General features: G+C 34.9%; 1 protein-coding gene across 17 annotated transcripts in view; it reads right to left on the bottom strand.

Annotated features, from left to right (window-relative positions):
* Positions 1-22,060, bottom strand: part of LOC144308469 (uncharacterized) — a 329,585-nt gene that overhangs the window by 237,373 nt on the left and 70,152 nt on the right. For 7 of the 17 annotated variants that reach the window (XR_013374968.1, XR_013374970.1, XR_013374966.1 and 4 more), the window contains one exon: positions 7,062-7,109. The exons of the other annotated variants lie outside the window; for them this stretch is intronic. Coding sequence is in view for 4 of the 7 variants with exons in the window: in XM_077889042.1 (XP_077745168.1) it covers positions 7,062-7,109 (48 nt within the window). In the remaining 3 variants the exon portion in view is untranslated. The remainder of the gene's footprint in view (positions 1-7,061; positions 7,110-22,060) is intronic. 17 annotated transcript variants of the gene reach the window in all.

Below are 22,060 nucleotides of genomic sequence, written 5' to 3'. Positions count from 1 at the left end.
ATCTTCAAGTTAAGGACCAAGTTAAGGGGGATATATTTAACAGGTCTATATCCATGATAAACAAACAAACAAACAAAAAAACAAAGAAAAAACACACAAAAAAACCCACAAAATTTTGAAAATGTTTAAGAAACTATACATAATTATATATACCTAAAAATACAGTTTTATGTCATTCCTTTTAATTCACAAGACTTCTATCAACAAGACAATAGTCATGTGTTTCTGATTATACTGGGGATTTCAAATCAACAACTTTTAAAATTTGGATTACGCAGAGTGATGGTTGTAGGGCTGGAGTATTGGGGGAGAATAGGGAGAGATTGCTAATGATTATTGGGTTTCCTTTTGGGAAACAAACATTTTCTAAAATTGATTGTGGTGATGGTTGCACAACTTTGGGTTTAACAAAAAATCATTGCATTGGACATTTTAAATGGGTGAACTATAGAGTATGTGGATTATATTTTAATAAAGTTGCTAAAAAATAATTGGGTCACAAAGAGAAGACAATGAGAGAAGGATCTAATTAAATGGGAAGGGAGAATCTTATCTAATTTGTGATTTTAATGAAGAGCCTTCCTTAATTTCTACTGCTTTCCTCCTTGTTCTTTACTTTATTTAGCTTTTTATAGATTCTGTTATTGGAAAGCTCACAACTTCCCACCCTTTTCCTTTCCTCTTTTGTGTTTTAGTTTACTTACCAATAATATACACATAGAACATATCTAATAAGCTTATTTCATAAACTATAAGTAACATGGAACATGAATGTGATGTTAACTTCCAATTCTCTCTACTAAGGAGTAAATATGGAAAGAGGAGACATTCCCATCCTGATCCTGTTTCAAATGCTTATGTATTATCACCCTGATTCTGTCTGTATTGTGTGCCAAGGATTCTCTGTATGCCCTAAATATCATTCCATGTGTCACAAGATTCATGCCTTCTTCTATAAAGATTCTCATAGTAAATTCAAAGAATTTTTGGTGTGATGTGAATGTGAAAATTTAGTTGACATCCTCCATCTGCTCTGTTTTATAGTTAGAACTATTACAATGGCCAACAGTGACTCCACTGATTTGTACAATGCTACTGAATGCTCTCTCTGCATTTCCTTTTGCCTGAATCCTGTTTCTCAAGAGCAATGGTACTCCATTCAAACATCCAGAGAGAATAAAAACTGGCTGTCAGAAGTCACTACATAGTTATGCTTACAAATTAGAATGTTGGACAGTTTTTGCTTGGAGCTTACTTGCAGGTAATATGAAAATAATCAACTAAATTATTCCCAATGTCTTCTTTGGATAAGTGATCAAGCCATTTCAAAGAAAATACTTTCCTGAAACTGATACATTAAAGCTGTTCAGTTAAATTAATAAAATACCATTAACCTAGCCCATAATGGTAGATCTGTTATCCACCTTGAGATAGAACACTTCCTTCATTAAGAGTTTAGACAAAATGGTTTGGTTACTTTTCTCTGTGAGAGTTGTAAGAGATCAATCTCCACTTTAAAAATAATAGGAATAACCGAGGTTGCACCCCTACATTTGGGTATAACTATGTTTATAAACTGTGTATTCCACTGAATCACAAATTCATCACACTCTGTCATATGTTTCCATGCAACACAATTTTTTTCTCATATCATGGTATACCTAATTGTATAATGTAGATAAACGTGATGGTCCAAGAAGATGGATATATACAATCCACACTGTAGAGTGTAGTTTCCTTGCTCTTAAATAAGAATCAACAACTGACTTTGTAGAACAAACATACCATAAAATCAGGTCTTGATAAAAAAAAACTACCTTTGTCAAATAGTTTATATTACTCATTTTGCCAGGTTTCTTTCTTTTTTTTCTAGATTTCATTTATTCATGAGAGACAGAGAGAGAGAGAGAGTCAGAGACATAGGCAGAGGGAGAAGCAGGCTCCATGCAGGAAGCCCGATGTGGGATTCGATCCCAGGACTCCTGGATCACGCCCTGGGCCAGAGGCAGGCACTCAACCGCTGAGCCACCCAGGTGTCCCTTTTGCCAGGTTTCTGCAAAAAGTGTTGCAGTTTCAACTGCAGTAAGTTTGTTAAGATTGTGTTGTTGTTGTTTTAATGCACCCACAAACTCAAGCCCATATTACAGGGATCCTTTCAGACAATCAAAAGCAGAATTTTCCAAGCAGACAGCTGTAGTTCATTAGATCTGCCATGAACCGTGAAAGCCACTTGCCAATAGTGTCGAAAGACTATTACTCATTTCAATCTTTCCAAAGAGGACAGATCTTTCTTTGACAAAACATTAGTGAAAAACTGAGCTTGGGGCTGTGACTGGAAAAGCTCAGCACACATGAATGGCAACTCAGTAGAGAAACTAAAGCTAAGCAGAGATAGCAGATGATGTTCTAGCCTTTCACCTTCACATACCAAGATTCCACCTAGATTCCAAGGGGGAAAAAAAAAACAAAAAACAAGGAATAACAACGCATTTGCAGCATGCATGATAATCGTACCACCTGACCTGACAGAACTGTCAATCTGAATGGCAAATTCTCTGCATATGATTGAGTTTTGTAAGCTCAGCAGCTCAAAACAGAGAAACTTAAGGGGCCAATCAAATCAGTTTTGAATGTCAGTGACTGTCCAAGCAACGTAGTTAATCAGAAAAATCAAGATCACTCTCAGAGATTGTCCTTATTCAGCAATGACAAAGACAACCAAGGAGACTCCAGACATTTAAAATTCTATAGAATTAAATTGAATATAAGTATGCCCAGCCAGTATGTCAAAGACAAAAATAATATAACCATCTGGACAATCTGTGCAAATATTAAGTAATCTTGCTCTTCATAAGTTTTGAAATTTAGAAAACTACTTGAAACTCAGCTAAAATTTAGCTAGGTAGATAGAGCCTGGTGTTCAGTTAGGCGTTAGCACTAATAAGGATTCCAGGGTACAGGTTAAATTCTATTGCTTGATCAAGGTGCTAGCTACATAGGTATCATTAAGTTATAAAAATTCATTGAGCTGTACACTTATAATATGTGAATCTTTGTGATCAAAGAAACTTCGTGATCAAAGACACATCATGTCCTCTAGTCAACTGCCCCATGAATTCAGTCTCCAAAAAAAGCAATACTATCAAATTCCCATTTGATCAAGATCATCGCAGCTTCACACGTATTTATTTTTCAGCTTTTCAAGCTAAACCATTTAGAGAGAGACTCAAGTTAGACATGTTAGACCAATGGAACATGTTTTATTATATTTGGGTCTATTATCTCATAACAGAGCTTTTAACAATGACAATTATTTCTTTTCTAAAGACCTACAAATGTATTTTTTAAGACAGTCCAGATAATCAGGATATTTCACTATTACAAAGATCTACCAAACCACAATTCAGGCACATTGCTCTTTAATAGTCACAAAGTAGTTTGTGAAAAATATTTAAGATTGAGTACAATGTTTCAGTGGTACAGGACTCTCAAAATATGTGCTATTGCTGGCAAATGCAAATCAAGAGATATACTAAGACTGCTGAAAGTACTTATGAAAGATCATGATGGGAAAAAGACTGAGACTCAAAGATGAATTCCAATTTTGCAAGACACTGGTAAAGATTTATATAAAAGTCTAAGAGATGCAAAAGTCTTAAAGCTATAGTTATTTAAAATTCTATATTAGTTTGCTATTTTTATAAGGTGGAATCATTTCTCAGCATCAGCTTAGTCTACTGTATCTACAACTAGAAACCTTAAAGGATTCTCTTCTCTTTTTATGAGCCAAGTGTTACACAAATGTGGGATTAAAAGAGCAAGAGACAAAAAAAACAAAAAGTATACTTTCAATATCAAAAATTCACATGTACAGTGTTATATATATACCATTAAAATATCAAAATTTTGATAGCTAGCAATATGAGGCTGAGACAAGTAGTAACTGCTTTCATTTCTTCTGAAAACATTCAGTTACTTCCTAAATTTACCTAAATTATTAACAAGGCAGACCTCAGGGTGCCTGGGTGGTGGCACTGCTGATTAAGCGGCCGACTCTTGGTTTTGTCTCAGATGGTGATCTCTGGGTCATAAGATCAAGCCCTGCTCAGTTCAGAGTCCGCTTGACACTCTTTCTCCTTCTCCCTCTGCCCCTACCCTGCTTGCTAGCTCTCTTTCTAAAATCAATAAATAAAATCTTAAAAAAAAAGTAAAGAAAAAAAAGAAGGCAAATCTCACATCAGATTGACTGCCTAAGGTATAGAAAATAATCTTACTGTTTACTATTTGTTTCTTTTAATAACACAGCAACAATTTGTTTTTATTTTTTATTTTTTTAAAGATTTATTTATTTATTTATGATAGACCTAGAGAGAGAGAGGCAGAGACACAGGAGGAGGGAGAAGCAGGCTCCATGCCGGGAGTCCGACGCGGGACTCGATCCCTGGGCCAAAGGCAGGCGCTAAACCGCTGAGCCACCCAGGGATCCCCCACAGCAACAATTTTAAATCTGACTCTAATAAAGAAGCATTCTTCTTCCAAAATGAACATTTACATAGCTTACAATTAATATAATGGGTCAAAATTCTGAGAAAGAAAAATGGTTAAATTTGATCTTAACCTTCAGTTAAGATACATTTTTATGCCTATCAAATATTAGTGGCTATGCAGTGCTCATTTTTACCACATTTCAAAAGTATGTCTTGGGGTAGCCCGGGTGGTTCAGCGGTTTAGCGCCACCTTCAGCCTAGGGCGTGATCCTGGAGACAAGGAACAAGTCCCATATCAGACTCCCTGCATGGAGCCTGCTTCTCCCCGTGTCTCTGTGTCTCTGCCTCTCTCTCTCTCTCTCTCTCTCTGTGTCTCTCATGAATGAATGAATGAATAAATAAATAAATAAATAAATCTATCAAAAAAAGTTATGTCTTTTAACATGTATTTTTAGCAAATGAATAGCATAGAGTAATCAGCCCAAAGTTCAAGTCAGTTTCTAATATTAAACAGGATTTCAAAGGAATCTTTAGAGCTAAATTAGTAGCCTAATATTTCCAAATAACCAAAAGTTAAATTAACTATTAGTTGAGCTATATGAAATTGCCATTGCTATAGGTCAAAAAGTTAAATCTTGGCAATTTTGTGTGGCTTAACCTCATAAGTTTTTTAGACAGTTCCAATTCTATAGAAGAGCAAATATACACAAAAAATGTTTATATCATGCGCAAATACATGTGAAAAAGTGTTTCCGAAGAAACAACTAAATTTAATTGTACAAAGAGAAATAATAGTGGGCTTTATGAAAATGGGGGAAAAAAATCAGGTAGTTCAACAGGTTACTGAAATCCTGGTGGTGATCGATAAATCGACTTCTGCTTCACCTTTTATGAAGAGGCTGTACTTAGCAAATCACTGTGTAAGCTGCTTCAATAACAGCACTCCTGCTATCAAGTTTACTTGCAATGATTCCAACAAAGAAATTAATTTCTTAGATGACAAGAAAAGGTTATCTGAAACAGGGAAAACACAGGAGACTAAGCTTTCTGCTAATAAAACAGACAAATATCAGTCTAGGCACTGAATTCAGAGCTGTTTTAAGCTCTGCAAGATCTGAAGTCCCTGTAGCCTAACTACTACCATTACTTTAGACACATATACATCTACCTATACACACATACTCATACTATATATATATATATATATATATATATATATATATATATAGCCCCTGTTTATATTTTAGTAAAGTTCCTAGTTATAGCACCAAAAGTTCCATGATCCAGAAACCCAAGCCTGGGCAAACTGGGATTATTGAAAACCCTAATCTACAGCCACAACTTGCATGTGCATGTATGCTTTAACTTGCTTTAAGTTAAAAACTTAAACTTGCTTTATTGATAACTATATCAATAAAATAGGTAACTGGCAATGAGAAAGTGAAAACTGCCATTTATCATCAGACTTATTCATTCTGAAAAGGTTTCATGCTTAAATCATATTCATAGAGGTAAACATTGGTAACCTATTACAATTATTCTATGTTATAAATATGAGGAAAATCTCTGTAGCATTCATTAGATCTACATACCTCTTACCAATGATGTAACCTTAAGAAAACTGCCTAACCTCTTTAATTCTTTATTCCCTAGTATGTAAAATAGGGATAATAGCACTTATCTCATAGGGTTTTCATGAGTACTAAATGATGTAATGTATATAAAATCTTAGTACAACACAGTAGCATAAAATTCTCGATAAATGTTACTATTATAGTTGCTAATAGTGTTATTGTACAGTTAAGAATTTATAAGTGCTTTGAAGGTAGCAGTCACCTATTCTTATCTCCTTTGGTGGAAACATTTTGTACTAAAAATAATTTATTTCCTTTTGTAATATTTAGATTTCCAGAATTATTGTTTCTAACTGTAAAAACTATGAGAATCTTGAGTAGTTTAAAAGAAAGAGTGCTTTTATAATAAGATTAATTACTACTTTATATGGAATTTCTTTCTACTATTGAATTTCAACCTCAGATGTAATAGTGCAAGTAAAGAATAAAAATCAGAGCTCCTTGCCCCCTAACTTTAATAAAATATCATACTTAATGGGCTGAAATATAGATGATAAAGTTGTATGTGTGCTAAAAAGAACAAGTGTAAACATTAAATCAAAATAGAGTCAAATTAGATTTTAGAGTTCAAGGAAACCTTTTAAAATCATCTAGTCCAATGCCCTCATTTTATAAATGAGACCCAAAAAAGGTGATTTGTCCAATGTCATATGGCCAGAATCAGAGACAGTACAATAAGTCAGGTTTCCTGCTATGTACTCTATTTTCAATATGCTTCTCTCCAAATCATAAGTGAAAATCATGAGACGAATTCCTATTTCAAAATTTCTAATAAAAACCATCTTTAAATACACAATGATAATTAAGAGGTGTGATGAGAAGGCTGAGGAAAAATAACTAGAAAAATGTAGTGGAAAATACACTTTGAAGTCAAACAGATCTTGTTTCAAATGACATCTCTGTCACTCCTTTACTCTGTGTCAATGGGCAAAGTACTTACCCTATCTGAGCTTCAGATTCTTCACTTGTAAAATGGGGATAATACCACCTAGAACAAATAAATAGATTATAAGAAGGATTAGAATTGCACAATAAGGGCATCCCCAGTGGCTCAGCAGTTTAGCGTCGCCTTCAACCCAGGGCGTGATCCTGGGGACCCCGGATCGAGTCCCATGTCAGGCTCCCTGCATGGAGCCTGCTTCTCCCTCTGTCTGTGTCTGTCTGTCTGTCTCTGTCTCTCATGAATAAATAAATTAATTTAAAAAAAAGAATTACACAATAGTATAATTCCGATAATAGCTGGGAGTCACACTGCCTATACTAGAGTCCCAATTTTACAACTTCCTTGTTGTTTGACCAGTTATCAAACTTCTTTGAGCCTGGGAAGTACTTTAACACAGAATATGATGGCACATAAGAAATACAAAGAGTTTTAGTGTTATCAATATTACATATGAATCTTCTGCCAGTAAGTGGGTAGTGAATCATAAAAACAACCAATACAACTATTGATAATAATAAAACATCTGCTTTTACAAGTAAAACAGATTTTGACAAAGTCAACATGTTATATAAAAATTGATGCTATCTGTGCTAAAGTATGCCCATACCCTGAAATGTGTAAAAAGTTTATAAGATTGAAAGTGTCAAATTCAAAGAGTACAAAAATTAAAATCTATCAAGCAAATAATCATTCTGTAGTGACATATTTAAGAAAAGTGTGGCTTTCAGGGTTTTGGACTTTAAAATGCTCCATTCACAAGTCAGAATAATATAGGATAAAGTCAGAAATTAGGTAATAGCAGAAGATTTACAAAATATGAAGTAAGGCTAAAATTATAGCAATGACACATTAGAAAACCTAGAGGAGACTGTGTGAGAAGAAACTGTCAGCTTTGGAAGACTGTGTCTATTACAACATGTTTTTCATAAACTCCTAATCAAAAATATAATAAAAGAAAAAGAAACAGTGGAAATTCACATCCAACACATTACCATTTAAGAGAACCAATTCCCAGGTGATTAGAAAAGAGCTATCTGAACTGGATGAAAGACATGATTTCTAAATTCAAAGGAAAATTAAAACCACAAAGTTTAAACAAACAGCATGAAAAAAAAATGCCTCACAAAATGAAAAGGAATAATTTAGTTTCAGCTTTCTCTTTACAAAAATTCTATTTTTAGGTAAGATACAGTGGTTTAAGATGCTACCATGTCTTTAAGCTCCATTTGGTAGGGAAATACCTGTGTTGGCTTTGCTATTTCCAAAGGTAAATAGGAGGTTTTGCATTGAAGTTACAATGTGGACTACTTCAGAGTAACCTCTTGCCAAAATGGCACATTTCTGAGGGATGCAAAGGTATTCAATAAAAAGCTTTTAAAGGCATATTTTTAAACTTGCAGCAGGAAAGCTTTTCTGTGTCAAGACAGTAATTCTTTTAACAGCATTGATCAAAATGTCATTCCTTTATGAGTGTACAATACCTTTTAATGGCATACAACAAGCCATTAGGGTTATACACCTCTGTATAGCAGACAGCTTACTGGAAAAAAGGGAACACTGGCCAAGATACAGTCAGTAGGTTTTATGCTTCTAATAAGGGATCTTTTTCCCCCTAACTGCTTCATTCTCAAGTCCTCAACTATCCAAAGATTAAGTGTAAGCTCTCTTCTGTAATTTAGAAGCGCTTGCAACAGAGGTCTAAACTGCAAGGTCTAAACTTTAGCTTTGTAGATACCATATGATGGCTTTGAAAACAGTCTCTCATCCAGGGCCAGCAAGAAATTATTTCTGAAGATTAGAAAAGAATGATGGTTTTGTTTATTTTGCTACTTTGTGAGAAAGAAGTAAAAAAAAAAAAAAGAATGTTATGAGATTATCACTTTTCGAATTTATTTACAAAGCCAAATACTAAAGGAATATTCAAGTTATGTATTACTCTACCACAGAATATCTCTTTAAATCAACTAATAGGGGGTGCCTAGGTGGCTCAACGGTTGAGTGTCTGCCTTTGGCTTAGGGTGTGATCTCGGGATCCAGGATTGAGTCCCACTTCAGGCTCCCTACAATGAGCCTGCTTCTCTCTCTGCCTCTCATGAATGAACAAAACAGAATCTTAAAAAAAAAATAAGTCAACTACAGTGATTACATAATCTTTAATAGAAGGAAGCTATTTAAAAATTATCTTAAAATACGTCCTTGTCCTTGGGGTATTCTTCTTTAAAGAAAGATAAAATAAATTCTGAAACTATCTAGAAAATAAACATGGGGCGTCTAGGTGGCTCAGTCAATTGAGCATCTGACTCTTGATTTCCACTCAGGTCATGATATCAGGACCCTGGGATGAAGCCCTATGTTGGGCTCCATGCTCTGCAGAGAGTCTGCTTAAGATTTCCTCTCCCTCTCTCTCTCTCTCTCTCTCCCCCTCCCTCCCTCTGCCCCTCCTCCTGCTTGTGCTTGCTCTCTCAAATAAATATTTTTTAAAAAAAGAAAATTTACGTATATAAGTATACAAACTCATAAAAAACTTTCCATCAATTTACCAAATTTTTAACCATCCAGGAAATGGAGAGGTAAGGGGTGCAAAATTAGAAAGGGGGACTATTCCTGCTTTTCATGTTAAGCCTTTACTTTTCACTATTAAAGTAAAACTTAAGTACAAGTAAATTTTTGAAATTACAGAAATATCTCAGATAAATTGATTGTAACATACACCTCGACCTTTGGAAAACTATTTAAGAGCTTCATAGAGGGATCCCTGGGTGGCACAGCGGTTTGGCGCCTGCCTTTGGCCCAGGGCACAATCCTGGAGACCCAGGATTGAATCCCACGTCGGGCTCCCGGTGCATGGAGCCTGCTTCTCTCTCTGTGTGTGTCTCTGCCTCTCTCTCGGTCTGTGACTATAATAAAATAAAATATATAAAAAAAAAAAAAAAAAAAAGAGCTTCATAGAGCCTAAAAAATATTAGCAATAACAATTACAATCCTGCATCAAAAAAGTAAAACTCCAGGACACCTGGGTGGCTCAGCGGCTGAGCATCTGCCTTTGGCTCAGGGCGTGATCCCGGGATTCAGGATCAAGTTTCACATCGGGCTCCTTGCATGGAGCCTGCTTCTTCCTCTGCCAGTGTCTCTGCCTCTCTGTGTCTCTCATGAATAAATAAATAAAATCTTAAAAGAAAAAGTAAAACTCCAACTTAACAGACGATACCAGATGTATTTCCAAACCTTCTGCCTAAAAGCAAAGTTTAAAAAGTAGAAAAAACTGTTTCCTTTTTTTTCTTTTTTAAAAAGATTTTATTTATTTATTTATTCACGAGAGACCACACAGAGAGAGAGGCAGAGACACAGGCAGAGGGAGAAGCAGGCTCCATTGAGGGAGCCTGAGGTGGGACTCAATCCTGGGTCTCCAGGATCAGGCCCTGGGCTGAAGGCGGTGCTAAACTGCTGAGCCATCGGTGCTGCCCCGAAACTGTTAGCTTTGAAAAGTGTGAGTGTATGGATATGTGTGGTAGTGTAGTGGGAACAAAGTGGCACCCCCAAAAAGGAAGTTCTTATTAATGGCTTTACAAATTTTATGATCAAGCAGAAGTTTGTTTCAGGCAATATTGAGAACCACAGTATGTACACCAACTACATCACTGAAAACAACTAAAAATGCACGGTAATATACAAAAATACCTTCTTAAAAGCATCCTAGTTCATGAGAATAGTAAGAAGTTATCAACTCAAAATCTAAGTGAAAGTGGAACTCAGAAAAATCACAAGGAGATTTTGTTTTTAAGAATATCTGGTCAACCATTTTGACCCAAAACTTACAGACCTTATTTGGGATGAAGGTTAGAAGACAAACATGAACACCACCTAAGAGCCTCACATGAGACTCTCGTCCTATGAAGCTGGGAACTCAAAGGGTCACCCCCTCAATGTGAAGGCCATCAGGAATCTGGGCCTGAGGGACTGTAAGGACAGTTGTCTTGGCAATGAGCAAAGCAGGGAAAACATAAAACCACAAGGTGCTGTAACCACAACCTTGGAACTCAAGTAAATATACATGCTAAATTCTTATCACCAGAATGGATCCAAAAATAAATAAATAAGTAAATAAACATAAACTGGTACATAACTGGTAGTGTCCCCAGAAGCGAGATTGCAGCAATCGCAAATGTTATCTGGTAGAACAAACTATTAAATACATAAGTAAACAAGGCACCGTGAAAGAGAACCAGCAAAAATGAACTTAGAAGGATTTCATTTCTTGGAATTGTCAAAAACAGATCATATACATATATTGAAAACAATTTTTAAAGTGTAAACATTTCACAGAACAGAAAATTAAAAATAAATGACCTAGAATATTCAAAAGACATCTATACAAATTAAATACACAATAATTAAAATTTAAAACTTGGTGGAGAGGACATGGCAGATTATCTTAAATGAGGCTTTTTCAATAAAAAGAACTAGAAAAAGAAGCTCAACTTTCAGCATCAGTTCTCTTAAGTCATTGCCAATACTCACTTAGGAGGCTGAATAAAATTGTTAACAGTATCACAGACTGGGGGGGAAATTTTTGAGGTTGGATACTGATAGTGTAACAGAAGAATGAAACCCAGCTATATATCAGCTCAATCTCAGGTTTTATGGAGTTTAACTGTCCATATGCTACCTACTATCAGAAGCAAAACAAAAAACCTTGGGGAAGGTTAGTATCATTCAGATCTTCCAAACATTACATCCAATGTCTCACATTCCATTCACAATTACTAGGCATATCCAGAGACAAAACCACAATAAAATTTAAAAGAAAAGAAACAGATCTACAGGATATACGGGTACTAGAGTTATTAGATGTGCACTTCAAAATACCTTTGATTGGGATGCCTGGGTGGGTCAGCAGTTTAGTGCCTGCCTTCAGCCTAGGGCATGATCCTGAAGTCCCAGGATCAAGTCCCACATCAGTCTCCCTGCATGGAGACTGTTTCTCCCTCTGCCTGTGTCTCTACCTTCTGTGTCTCTCATGAATAAATAAATAAAATCTTTGAAAAAAATAGAAGACCCCAGTTTCCCAATAAAATAAGAACCACTACTTAAATCTGATATCTCCACATAACCTTAATCTGTAAAAATAAAGTGAAAAAAAAAAACCCTCAAAATATACAGCATAACTAAGAGATAAAGACTAGCATAATCCATAGAATCTATGCTTTAAAAAGAGAGATAAATAAAGATCATGTAGAAGAGAAGACAAAGTGACAAAGTACAGATAAAATAAGAACCAGGAAGTGGGAAATCCTTAAAATAGGTTTAAGACCTGTTAGATCCAGCACTGGTTACTGTGGAGTCAAAAAGAAGAGGTTTGTAATCACAAGAAACAGAAGTGACAGTCTTGAGAAGTACCACTTCTAGAGGAGACAAAGAAGTGGTACTTCTTGGATGTTTGGTGGTAGAGAGAAAGAAGAAAACAATAATGGTCCTACAAGTATAAAAAAGAAGCAGAAAATTAGAGGATTCAAACCCTGTCACTCTCCAAAACCAATGCACCACAGATTCAAGATATTTCATTATAGTAACAGAAGGGACAGCTTTTGCACTAAGAAATCTTGTAAACCCTTTAACCATTTTCACTATGAACTATTATTGCTGCTCAAGAAAAATTAAATTTCATAACTGATATGGCAACAACTGTAAATAGGTTTATAAAAGGAAACAGAAAATAAGACCAAAACCCTTCAGCCAATGAACACTACTCTCCAAGGAAGAAGGGAAGGAAGGCAGACAGACAGACTGTAAGGTAGAGGTAACTATAATACTATCTCAGCCTGAATTATATATTGTTAAATGGTATTTACAAGTATTGAGGGAAAGACCCTCAAATCAAACATTCAGTAATTCAGAACAAAAATGGGCTCTAAATCTTCACATTAGAAGATGTGAAATGAGAGATATCTGGTCTAATAAAAGAAACTGAGGAGACAAAAGCCATTTTAGAAATGAAGAATAAATTATAAATGACTCAAGAGAAAATTGAATTGAATGAAAATACAGTAAGAGGCACTGAATGAAAGGATGAAAATAGCAAAAGAACAAAATGAAGACTGTAATAAGAATCAGGGAAAAACTGTTAATATACACGAAAGAGAAAGAGGATCCAACACACATAAAATTGTAGAGCTAATATTTAAAACTTGAATATAAAAAAAAGATAACCAGAAATAAAAAAACATGAATGTATATATTAAAAAGGCCTATGAAAGATCTCAGAAATTGACACAAATACCCTATTCTAGGATGTATCCAATACATAATTGGACTTTAAAGGTAAAACTGCACTGGAGGGTATTATGCTGAGTGAAGTAAGTCAATCGGAGAAGGACAAACAGTGTATGTTCTCATTCATTTGGGGAATATAAATAATAGTGAAAGGGAATATAAGGGAAGGGAGAAGAAATGTGTGGGAAATATCAGAAAGGGAGACAGAACATAAAGACTCCTAACTCTGGGAAACGAACTAGGGGTGGTGGGAGGGGAGGAGGGCGGGGGATGGGATTGAATGGGGGACGGGCACTTGGGGGGGGGGCACTTGACAGGATGAGCACTGGGTGTTATTCTGTATGTTGGTAAATTGAACACCAATAAAAAATTAATTTATTAAAAAAAAATAAATAAAGGTAAAACTGCAAACCCCCACATACCCCACAATTTCAACATATGGCTCCTAAATACTTTTGATGAGAGTCACATAGCCCTTGTCACTATTAAAGAAACCCATAAAATTGCCTTAGGAAAGAACAGAAAATTGTCCCCTGAAAAATCTGTGGGATGCTGTTCTTCCAAAGATAACAAACAAAAATGTGCAAGGTTTACCAAAAAAAAAATAACAGTTTGTAGCTTAGTAATAGTTACAGGATATAGAACTTCTGCCTTTGTACTCCAAAAATATATTACTAAGGCAATACGCAGAGAGTATTTTGAAGTTCTAGTCCCCTAAAGTAGAATGAACAGTTCCCTAAAGCAGAATGACAACCTTAGTATAGCCATCACATCAAAACCACATAGGGAGATGCCAGGAGGAAAAAGATGATCAAGAAAATAAATACTATAGGACTTAATACCTAATCAATCACCATGGTTCAAAATCCTGAGAACATTATCCTGAATTTTCAGCTTTTAAAAACCTCTGCTTATTAGTCATCGGGGATTCAAAACCTTTGAACATTAGCTCCCTGTTCTCCTGGGTGGCACCACACCAACAAACAGCCTATCTTTCTTCACTGTAGAAACTCAGTATCGAATTTTATTCGCTTGCTGCTCATTGGGTGGATGAACTCTCATTTGCTTCAGTTACAAAGGTAAAAAAAAAAATCTTCTGAGGTCATTTACAAAGGAAGCAAAATCAAACTGGTATCAGACTGCTCAGCGGTAACATACAAAGAAAGTTATTAGGAGAGTAGGAATCAAGTTTTTTTTTTTTTTAAGATTGCATTTATTTATTCATGAGAGATAGAGACATAGGCAGAGGGAGATGCAGGCTCCCTGTGGGGAGACCTATGTAGGATTCGATCCCATGACCCTGGGATCAGCTCATGACCTGAGCCAAAGGCAGATGCTCAACCACTGAGCCACCCAGGTGCTCAAGTTATTTTATTTAAACTGACAAACAAAACAATGAAATTCTAAGTAAGCGCCAAGAAGATAACTGAATTAAGGACATTATAAATAATAGCATAAAATAACCACTAGAACAAAAATATAAACCTTTCAAATACCAAAGAAAATATAAAATGGGGTACAATAAAAATATACTATATATAAAGAAAACATAATATGCACAATATATAATGTGTTAGTATAGAGATTACACATAAAGATTTAACTATCTTTAAGATACTTTCAAATTAACTCAGTAAAATTCAACTCTTCAATATATTGCTGAAACTCATCTAAAATAAAGCGATTCAGGGCAGCCCTGGTGGCTCAGCGGTTTAGTGCAGCCTTCGGCCAGGGCATGATCCTGGAGACCCAGGATCGAGTCCCGCATCGGGCTCCCTGCATGGAGCCTGCTCCTCCCTCAGCCTGTGTCTCTGCCTCTCTCTCTGTGTCTCTCATGAATAAATAAATAAAATCTTTAAAAAAAATAAAAATAAAAATAAAAAATAAAATAAAGTGATTCAAAAAGTAAAAATATAGGGTACAAAGGTCTTCAAGGCAAATGAAAAAAATAAGTAGGTGTTTTAGTTCTGATATTAGACATGGTAGAGCTGAGCCCCCAAAACATTACATACTAAAAAACATTTTATGACCTAAAGACCACATGCAAAATATACTAGTTATTAATATCTACACACCAAATAACATGGCAACTACTTTGATAACATGAGTCCAGGAGAAATAAAAATGCAAGAAAGAAACTAAACAGAAGACCTCAATATACCAAAACTCAGTATAAGACAAATGTACAAAAAATTTCTTTAAGAAGTCATAAACTAAACAAAGCTATGCCAGTATCTAGATTTTTAAGCTCCCACAACAAATACTTTCCTTTCCAAGTGTACATGAGACATTCACAAACATTGACCAAATATTATGTCTCAAAGAATACTTCAATATGTTCCATAAAGTAGAAACAATATAAATAGTGTTCTCTGATCCCATATAATAGAAGTAGAAAATTAAAACAAAATAAAAAGGGTCTTCCACGTGATAACTTTAGAACTATCCAGCAAAGTCTTCAATGACAGCATGTGTTATTTTATGTAAAAGACACTAGACACAAAATAGCACATACTTGTAAATGAAGTTCAAAATGAGGTAAAATGAATTGATGTTAATCAGAGCATTTAAGAAAAAAAAAGATATCCCAACTGGAAAATACATAAAATTATCTCTGTTCACAGATGATGTGATCTTTTATGTAGAAAACCTTACAGATGCCACAAAAAAATTTAGAATAAAAGAATTCAGCCAAGAAATAGGATACAAATCAACACACAAAAGTTAGATACATCTATACACTAAAAATGAATAATCTAAAAAGTATGAAAACAATTTCATTTATAATAGCATCAAAAATAATAAAACATTTAGAAATTAACTGAGAAGATTAAAGATTTGTACAATGAACATTACACAACAATGCTGAAATTAAAGAAAATACAAATGAATGAAAACACATCTCATGCTCATGGATTAGAAGACTTAATACTGTGTTAAGATGTCAATACCACCCAAAGTGTTCTACAGATTCAGTGCAATCCCTATCAAAATCCCAATGATGTTTTGGAAGAAATAGAAAAACTCATCCTAAAATTTACATGGACTCTCAAGGGACTTCAAATAGTCAAAACAATCTTGAAAAAGGAGAACAAAGCTGGGGACTCACACTTCCTGATTTTAAAAAGAAGACTCAAAAATCAAAACGAGAAATGGAAAACAATACAAAAGATAACCACAGAAATACACAGTGTGACAACAAATTATAATAAAGAATTATATACTAACAAATTAGGTAACTTTGGTCAAACGACTTTTACAAGGGTAGCAAGACCACTCAATGGGGAAAGCACAGCCATTTCAACAAATGGTGCTGGGAAAATTGGATATCACATGTGAAAGAATGAAACTGGACCTTACCTAACCATATATAAAAATTAACTGAAAAGGGATTAAAGATCTAAATCTAAGACCTAAAATATAAAACTTAGAAGAAACAGGGCAAAAACTTCATGACATTTGATTCGGCAATGATTTCTCATATATGACAACCAAAGGCACATACAACAAAAGATATATAAATCAGACTTTATGAAAAATATAAAATTTGTGCAACAAAAGACACTACCCACAGAATAAAAAAGCAACCCATAAAATAGAATATTTGCAAATCACTAATCTAATAAGGAATTAAAATTCAGAATGTAAAGAGAACTTCTGAAATCCAACAACAAAAGGACAAACAACCTGATTCAAAAATGGGCAAAGGACTTGAATAGATATTTCTCCAGAGAAGGTATATAAATGCCCAATAAGTACATGAAAGGATGCTCAGTATCACGAACCACTAGGAACTAGGGAAATGCAAGTCAAAACTATAATGAAAATACCACCTCACATCTATTAAAAGGACAACTATCAAAAAACAAAGAAAAAAAAAGAAAATAACAAGTGTTGGTGAAAGGTGGAGAAATCAGAACTCTTATACACTGTTGGTAGAAATGTAAAATGGTACAGCCACTGTGGAAAACAGTACGGCAGTTCCTCAAAAAATTAAAAATAGAATTTCCATCTAATTCAGAAATTCTACTTCTGCATTTATACTGAAAAGAATCGAGAGCAGGGTCTTGAAGAGTTATTTGTATACCCATGTTCACAGCAGCGATATGTACAATAGTTAAAACACGGAAGCAACTGAAGTGTCCATCAACCAATGAATGAACAGGCAAAATGTGGTTTATACATACAATAGAATATTATTCAGCCTTAAAAAGGAAATTCTGCAATATGCCACAACATGGATGAACCTGGAGGACATTAAGTGAAATAAGCCAGTCACATAAATACAAATACCATATGATTCCACTTATGTGAGGTAGATAGTATACACACTATATACAGCAGTATATACATATATAGTAGTCAGAATCAGAGACAGAATATAGAATGATAGTTGCCAGGAGCTGGAGGAAGGGGGAAATAAGTTATTGTTTAATGGGTATAGCATTTCAGTTTTACAAGAGGAAAAGAGTTTTGAAGAGGGATGGTGGTGGTGATAGTTGGAGAACATTATAAATGTATTTAATGCCACTAAAGTGCATGCTTGGGGATCCCTGGGTGGCGCAGCGGTTTGGCGCCTGCCTTTGGCCCAGGGCACGATCCTGGAGACCCGGGATCGAATCCCACGTCGGGCTCCCGGTGCATGGAGCCTGCTTCTCCCTCTGCCGGTGTCTCTGCCTCTCTCTCTCTCTCTCTCTCTCTGTGTATGACTATCACAAATAAATAAAAATTTAAAAAATAAATAAATAAGAAAAAAAATAAAAAATAAAAAAATAAAGTGCATGCTTAAAATGGGTAAGATGATAAATTTTATATTATGTATAGTTTACCACAATAAAAAAAAATTTGGAATAAACCTCATTGATGCCGATAATAATGAGAACATTGTAGTTATCTCTGGGAAGATAAGTGGTAGTAATTGGGAATGAAACAGGAACTTATGGGATGCTGAGAATGTTCTATATCTTGATCTAGATGTATATATAAATGCCAAAAACAATAAAAAATGTTCTGAACTGTACACTTAAGATTTGTGCACCTGACACTCTACCACATGTCAAACAACCAAAACAATAAAAAATCATGGACACTTCATCAAAAAAGAAACATAAATGGCCAGAAAACATAAATATGTTCAGCTTCATTAGATACCAAGGAAATGCCAATTAAACTACTACTATAACTGCTGCAAGATTAATACACTATTTTAAAGATTTTATTTATTTATTCATGAGAGACACACAGAGAGACAGAGACATAGACAGAGTGAGAAGAAGGCTCCCTGTGGGGAGCCTGATGCAGTACTCAATCCTAGGACCCCAGGATCACAACTTGGGCTGAAGGCAGACACTCAACCTCTGAGCCACCCAAGTGCCCCAGATTAATACACTATTTGATTGATTGATTAATCATCTCAACTGATACACTATTTGTGACAGTGCAAATTGGTACAATCATTTTGGAAAACTGTTATGTGCTTAGTAAACTAAAATATACAATTCTCTCAAAAAGTTGCTTGGCTTATGTAATTTATTTCAGTCAGGTCGTTAGTCCAGTAGCCACAGTTCTTTTCTAGACATGCTTAGGGGTTTTTTTATGTCTTTTTTTTCTGACCCCATAGATTCCGTCTTTCTTCCTATTTGTATCTTAGGCCTATCAAGGATCAGAAGCAGAGACTTCTCTGTAAGATTCCGTTGAATTGAAAGAAATTCAAAAGATACCATACCTCCATGGTTGAACTTCACTCTGAGACATCTTGATAAATTTTGATACTTTATCAATGAGTGTAACATTGTGGAAAGATTTCATTTATACAAGTGTAGCAAGCCTATTACCTTCCTTGGTAAATTAATTGAGATCTTGTCCTATTCCACAGGCATGGAATATTTCCAGATCTTACAGCACTAACTTATAAATTTTGTGTCATTGTTCACAAAAAGTAAGGTGGACATCACTGATAACCTCAAGACCTCTGAAAATCCTCTTTCATAAAAAAAATGACAGCATTAACAGAAACTATTAAAATAAACTTTTTCAGAATGCTAGAAATTAACCAAAGGCTTGCAGCAGTTCAGGGAATGATTATTCAAGAAAAACAGCCAAATCTCCTTAACAACAAATGAGTTTTGTAGCATTTTAAGTTGCCCTATGGCCATCTGTGCAAAAGTGCAAAAAGTGCAAAAGATGTGAACAGATACTTCATCAAAAAAGATATACAGATGGCAAAAAAGATGTGGGACTCAATCCCAGGACTCTGGGATCATGACCTGAGTCAAAGGCAGATGCTTAACTGACTGAGCCACCCAAGCACTCCAAATATCTATTTTTTAATATAAATTGGTTCCATGTATACTCTTAGAAGTCTCATGATGGCAGATAGTTTTAAAGCTTCTTTAACCTGAAGAAGATTCAGTGAGTTGTATATATTGTTCCAGATAGATCTTCATTAGTAGAGAACAAAAATGCATGCTATATAAGTTAAAATAAAAAAAAAAACTACCTGTAGTTTTTAAATGTGAGAATAAAACTAGCAAACTGTAATAAAGTGTCATCTTTATAGAATGACGATTGAGAAATCACATCTTTATTTCTTTTATTTTTTTATTTTTTAAATTTTTATTTATTTATGATAGTTACAGAGAGAGAGAGAGGCAGAGACACAGGCAGAGGGAGAAGCAGGCTCCATGCACCGGGAGCCCGATGTGGGATTCGATCCCGGGTCTCCAGGATCACGCCCTGGGCCAAAGGCAAGCACCAAACCGCTGCGCCACCCAGGAATCCCCACATCTTTATTTCTATAGCAGCTACAAGATACTTGTTGCATGAGTTTAACTCCAGACCATATAATTAAAATGTCTGCATTCACCCTTCCATTCTCAAACATCTCTTAAAGCTTAGAATCTCAGACAGTTGTTAACCAGTACTATTTAATGCCTGAATTTCTGTTGTTCTTACTCTTTTGGGAGATGGTGATGTCTTTTTTGAGATGCTGATTTTATTTTTAGTAAGTCAACTTAACAGTGACCTCAGTTCCTCATCTATGAAAGAAGAATAATTGTTATCAAAAGAAACAAATGAGATAACTAGAAGATGATAAATGTTAGTTTAGCTGTTGCTTTGCTATTACTATTCCTGCTTATTATTTTTTTAAAGCAATGATAACTGCTTTTGAGAGTAAGGTCAAATACTTAGAAAAGTCACTCTAAGGAATCTTGAGGATTCCACATAAAAACAAATGAGACTCCTTTAGGGTATTTGTCATAAATTGGCTATTCACTACTATAGAAACACGTCTTAGGATTTTGTTTTATTCCTTTCTTCCCTAAATCTAAATTTCCTTCTCCTTTCTCTATATAAGGACACTCTGTCACTGGATTAGGGTCCACCCTAAATCAGTATGATTTTTTTTTTTTTAAGATTTACTTATTTATTAATGAGAGACAAACAGAGAACAGCAGAGACATAGGCAGAGGGAGAAGCAGGCTCCATGCAGAGAGCCCAATGTGGGATTCGATCCTGGGACTCCGGGATCACGCCCTGAGCCAAAGGCAGATAGACGCTCAACTGCTGAGCCACTCAGGCGTCCCGATCAGTATGATCTTAACTTCGGTTACATCTGCACAGTCTTTATTTCCAATAGGGTCACATTCACAAATACCCAGGATTAGGACTTGAACATATTTTTGAGGGAGGTATCATTTGATCCAACATAGAGAATATCACTAAATTAAAGAACCTGTACAGAATTTGTATAATCCCTGTCCATGTTCTGCAGGTCTGGGTTTCTGGAAGTCTCTTGGAATTCCTGTTTTCTTCATTTATCTCTGTGGGTAGTGCTTTTTAAATAACCCTAGCCCTCTGAACTCACAGCTTCTACAAAGTCCTTTCTTTATAAAGGGGCAAAAGGCTTGATGGTATAGTTTGAATAAATTCCTTTTCTCTTTGTGAACAGGGATCAAATTTTTAGTATTCCCTGATACTAGAATGGGCTCTGATATCAAACACCCAGAAACCACCCAAGTATCCTCTTGTTTCACATGTGTAATCTGTTTGTCTGGGTACCTTCTGATTATCTTACAACTGAGCTCCTATGCCATGTAAGAAAGATCTCATGTTCCTATTATCCAACATCCTTATATTTTTCTCCTCTGAGACTATTTGACTAAAATCTCCTAGAAGGCATTGATTTGACTTCTAAGAGTAGTACCACTTTGCAAAATATATGTTAGTGAAATTGCTTCCAGGTCATCTTGCTCTATATTTTTGCTTGGTTTCCCAAAGGAAAACATAACTTTAAAAGAAGTTATTTATAACTTCATTTATGCAAATCAGTTCTCCCTCAGCATTCTTTTCTCAATTCTACATTTGACATTGTTATTCTTTTATAATTAAAAAAAAATTTTAGCTTACTTATCCTTTCCAGGTTCTATGGTTCCATCTTCATTTGCTTTATCTTTTATATTTCCTTATAAAAATTATTTAAAATATTTTAAAAATAAAATTTCAAAAAAATAAAAATAAAAAATAAAATTTCTGTATACCTATCACATGGCTTAAGAAATAACACATTAACAAATATAGTTAAAGCACTTTATGCATTCTTCCTTAGTAATGCTCTTTTGTTCTTCCCTGCTACAAGTACGTATCACAAGTTATCTCCACAACCAATTATTCTCTGGAAGCTAATGTTTATAATCCCATTATTTTTTCATATTTTTACTAAATCA

The sequence above is a fragment of the Canis aureus genome, chromosome 3 (assembly GCF_053574225.1).
Source record: "Canis aureus isolate CA01 chromosome 3, VMU_Caureus_v.1.0, whole genome shotgun sequence".
Classification (NCBI taxonomy): Eukaryota; Metazoa; Chordata; class Mammalia; order Carnivora; family Canidae; genus Canis; species Canis aureus.
The sequence above is the reverse complement of the archived record's forward strand: the minus strand, read 5'-3'. Positions and strand labels throughout refer to the sequence as shown.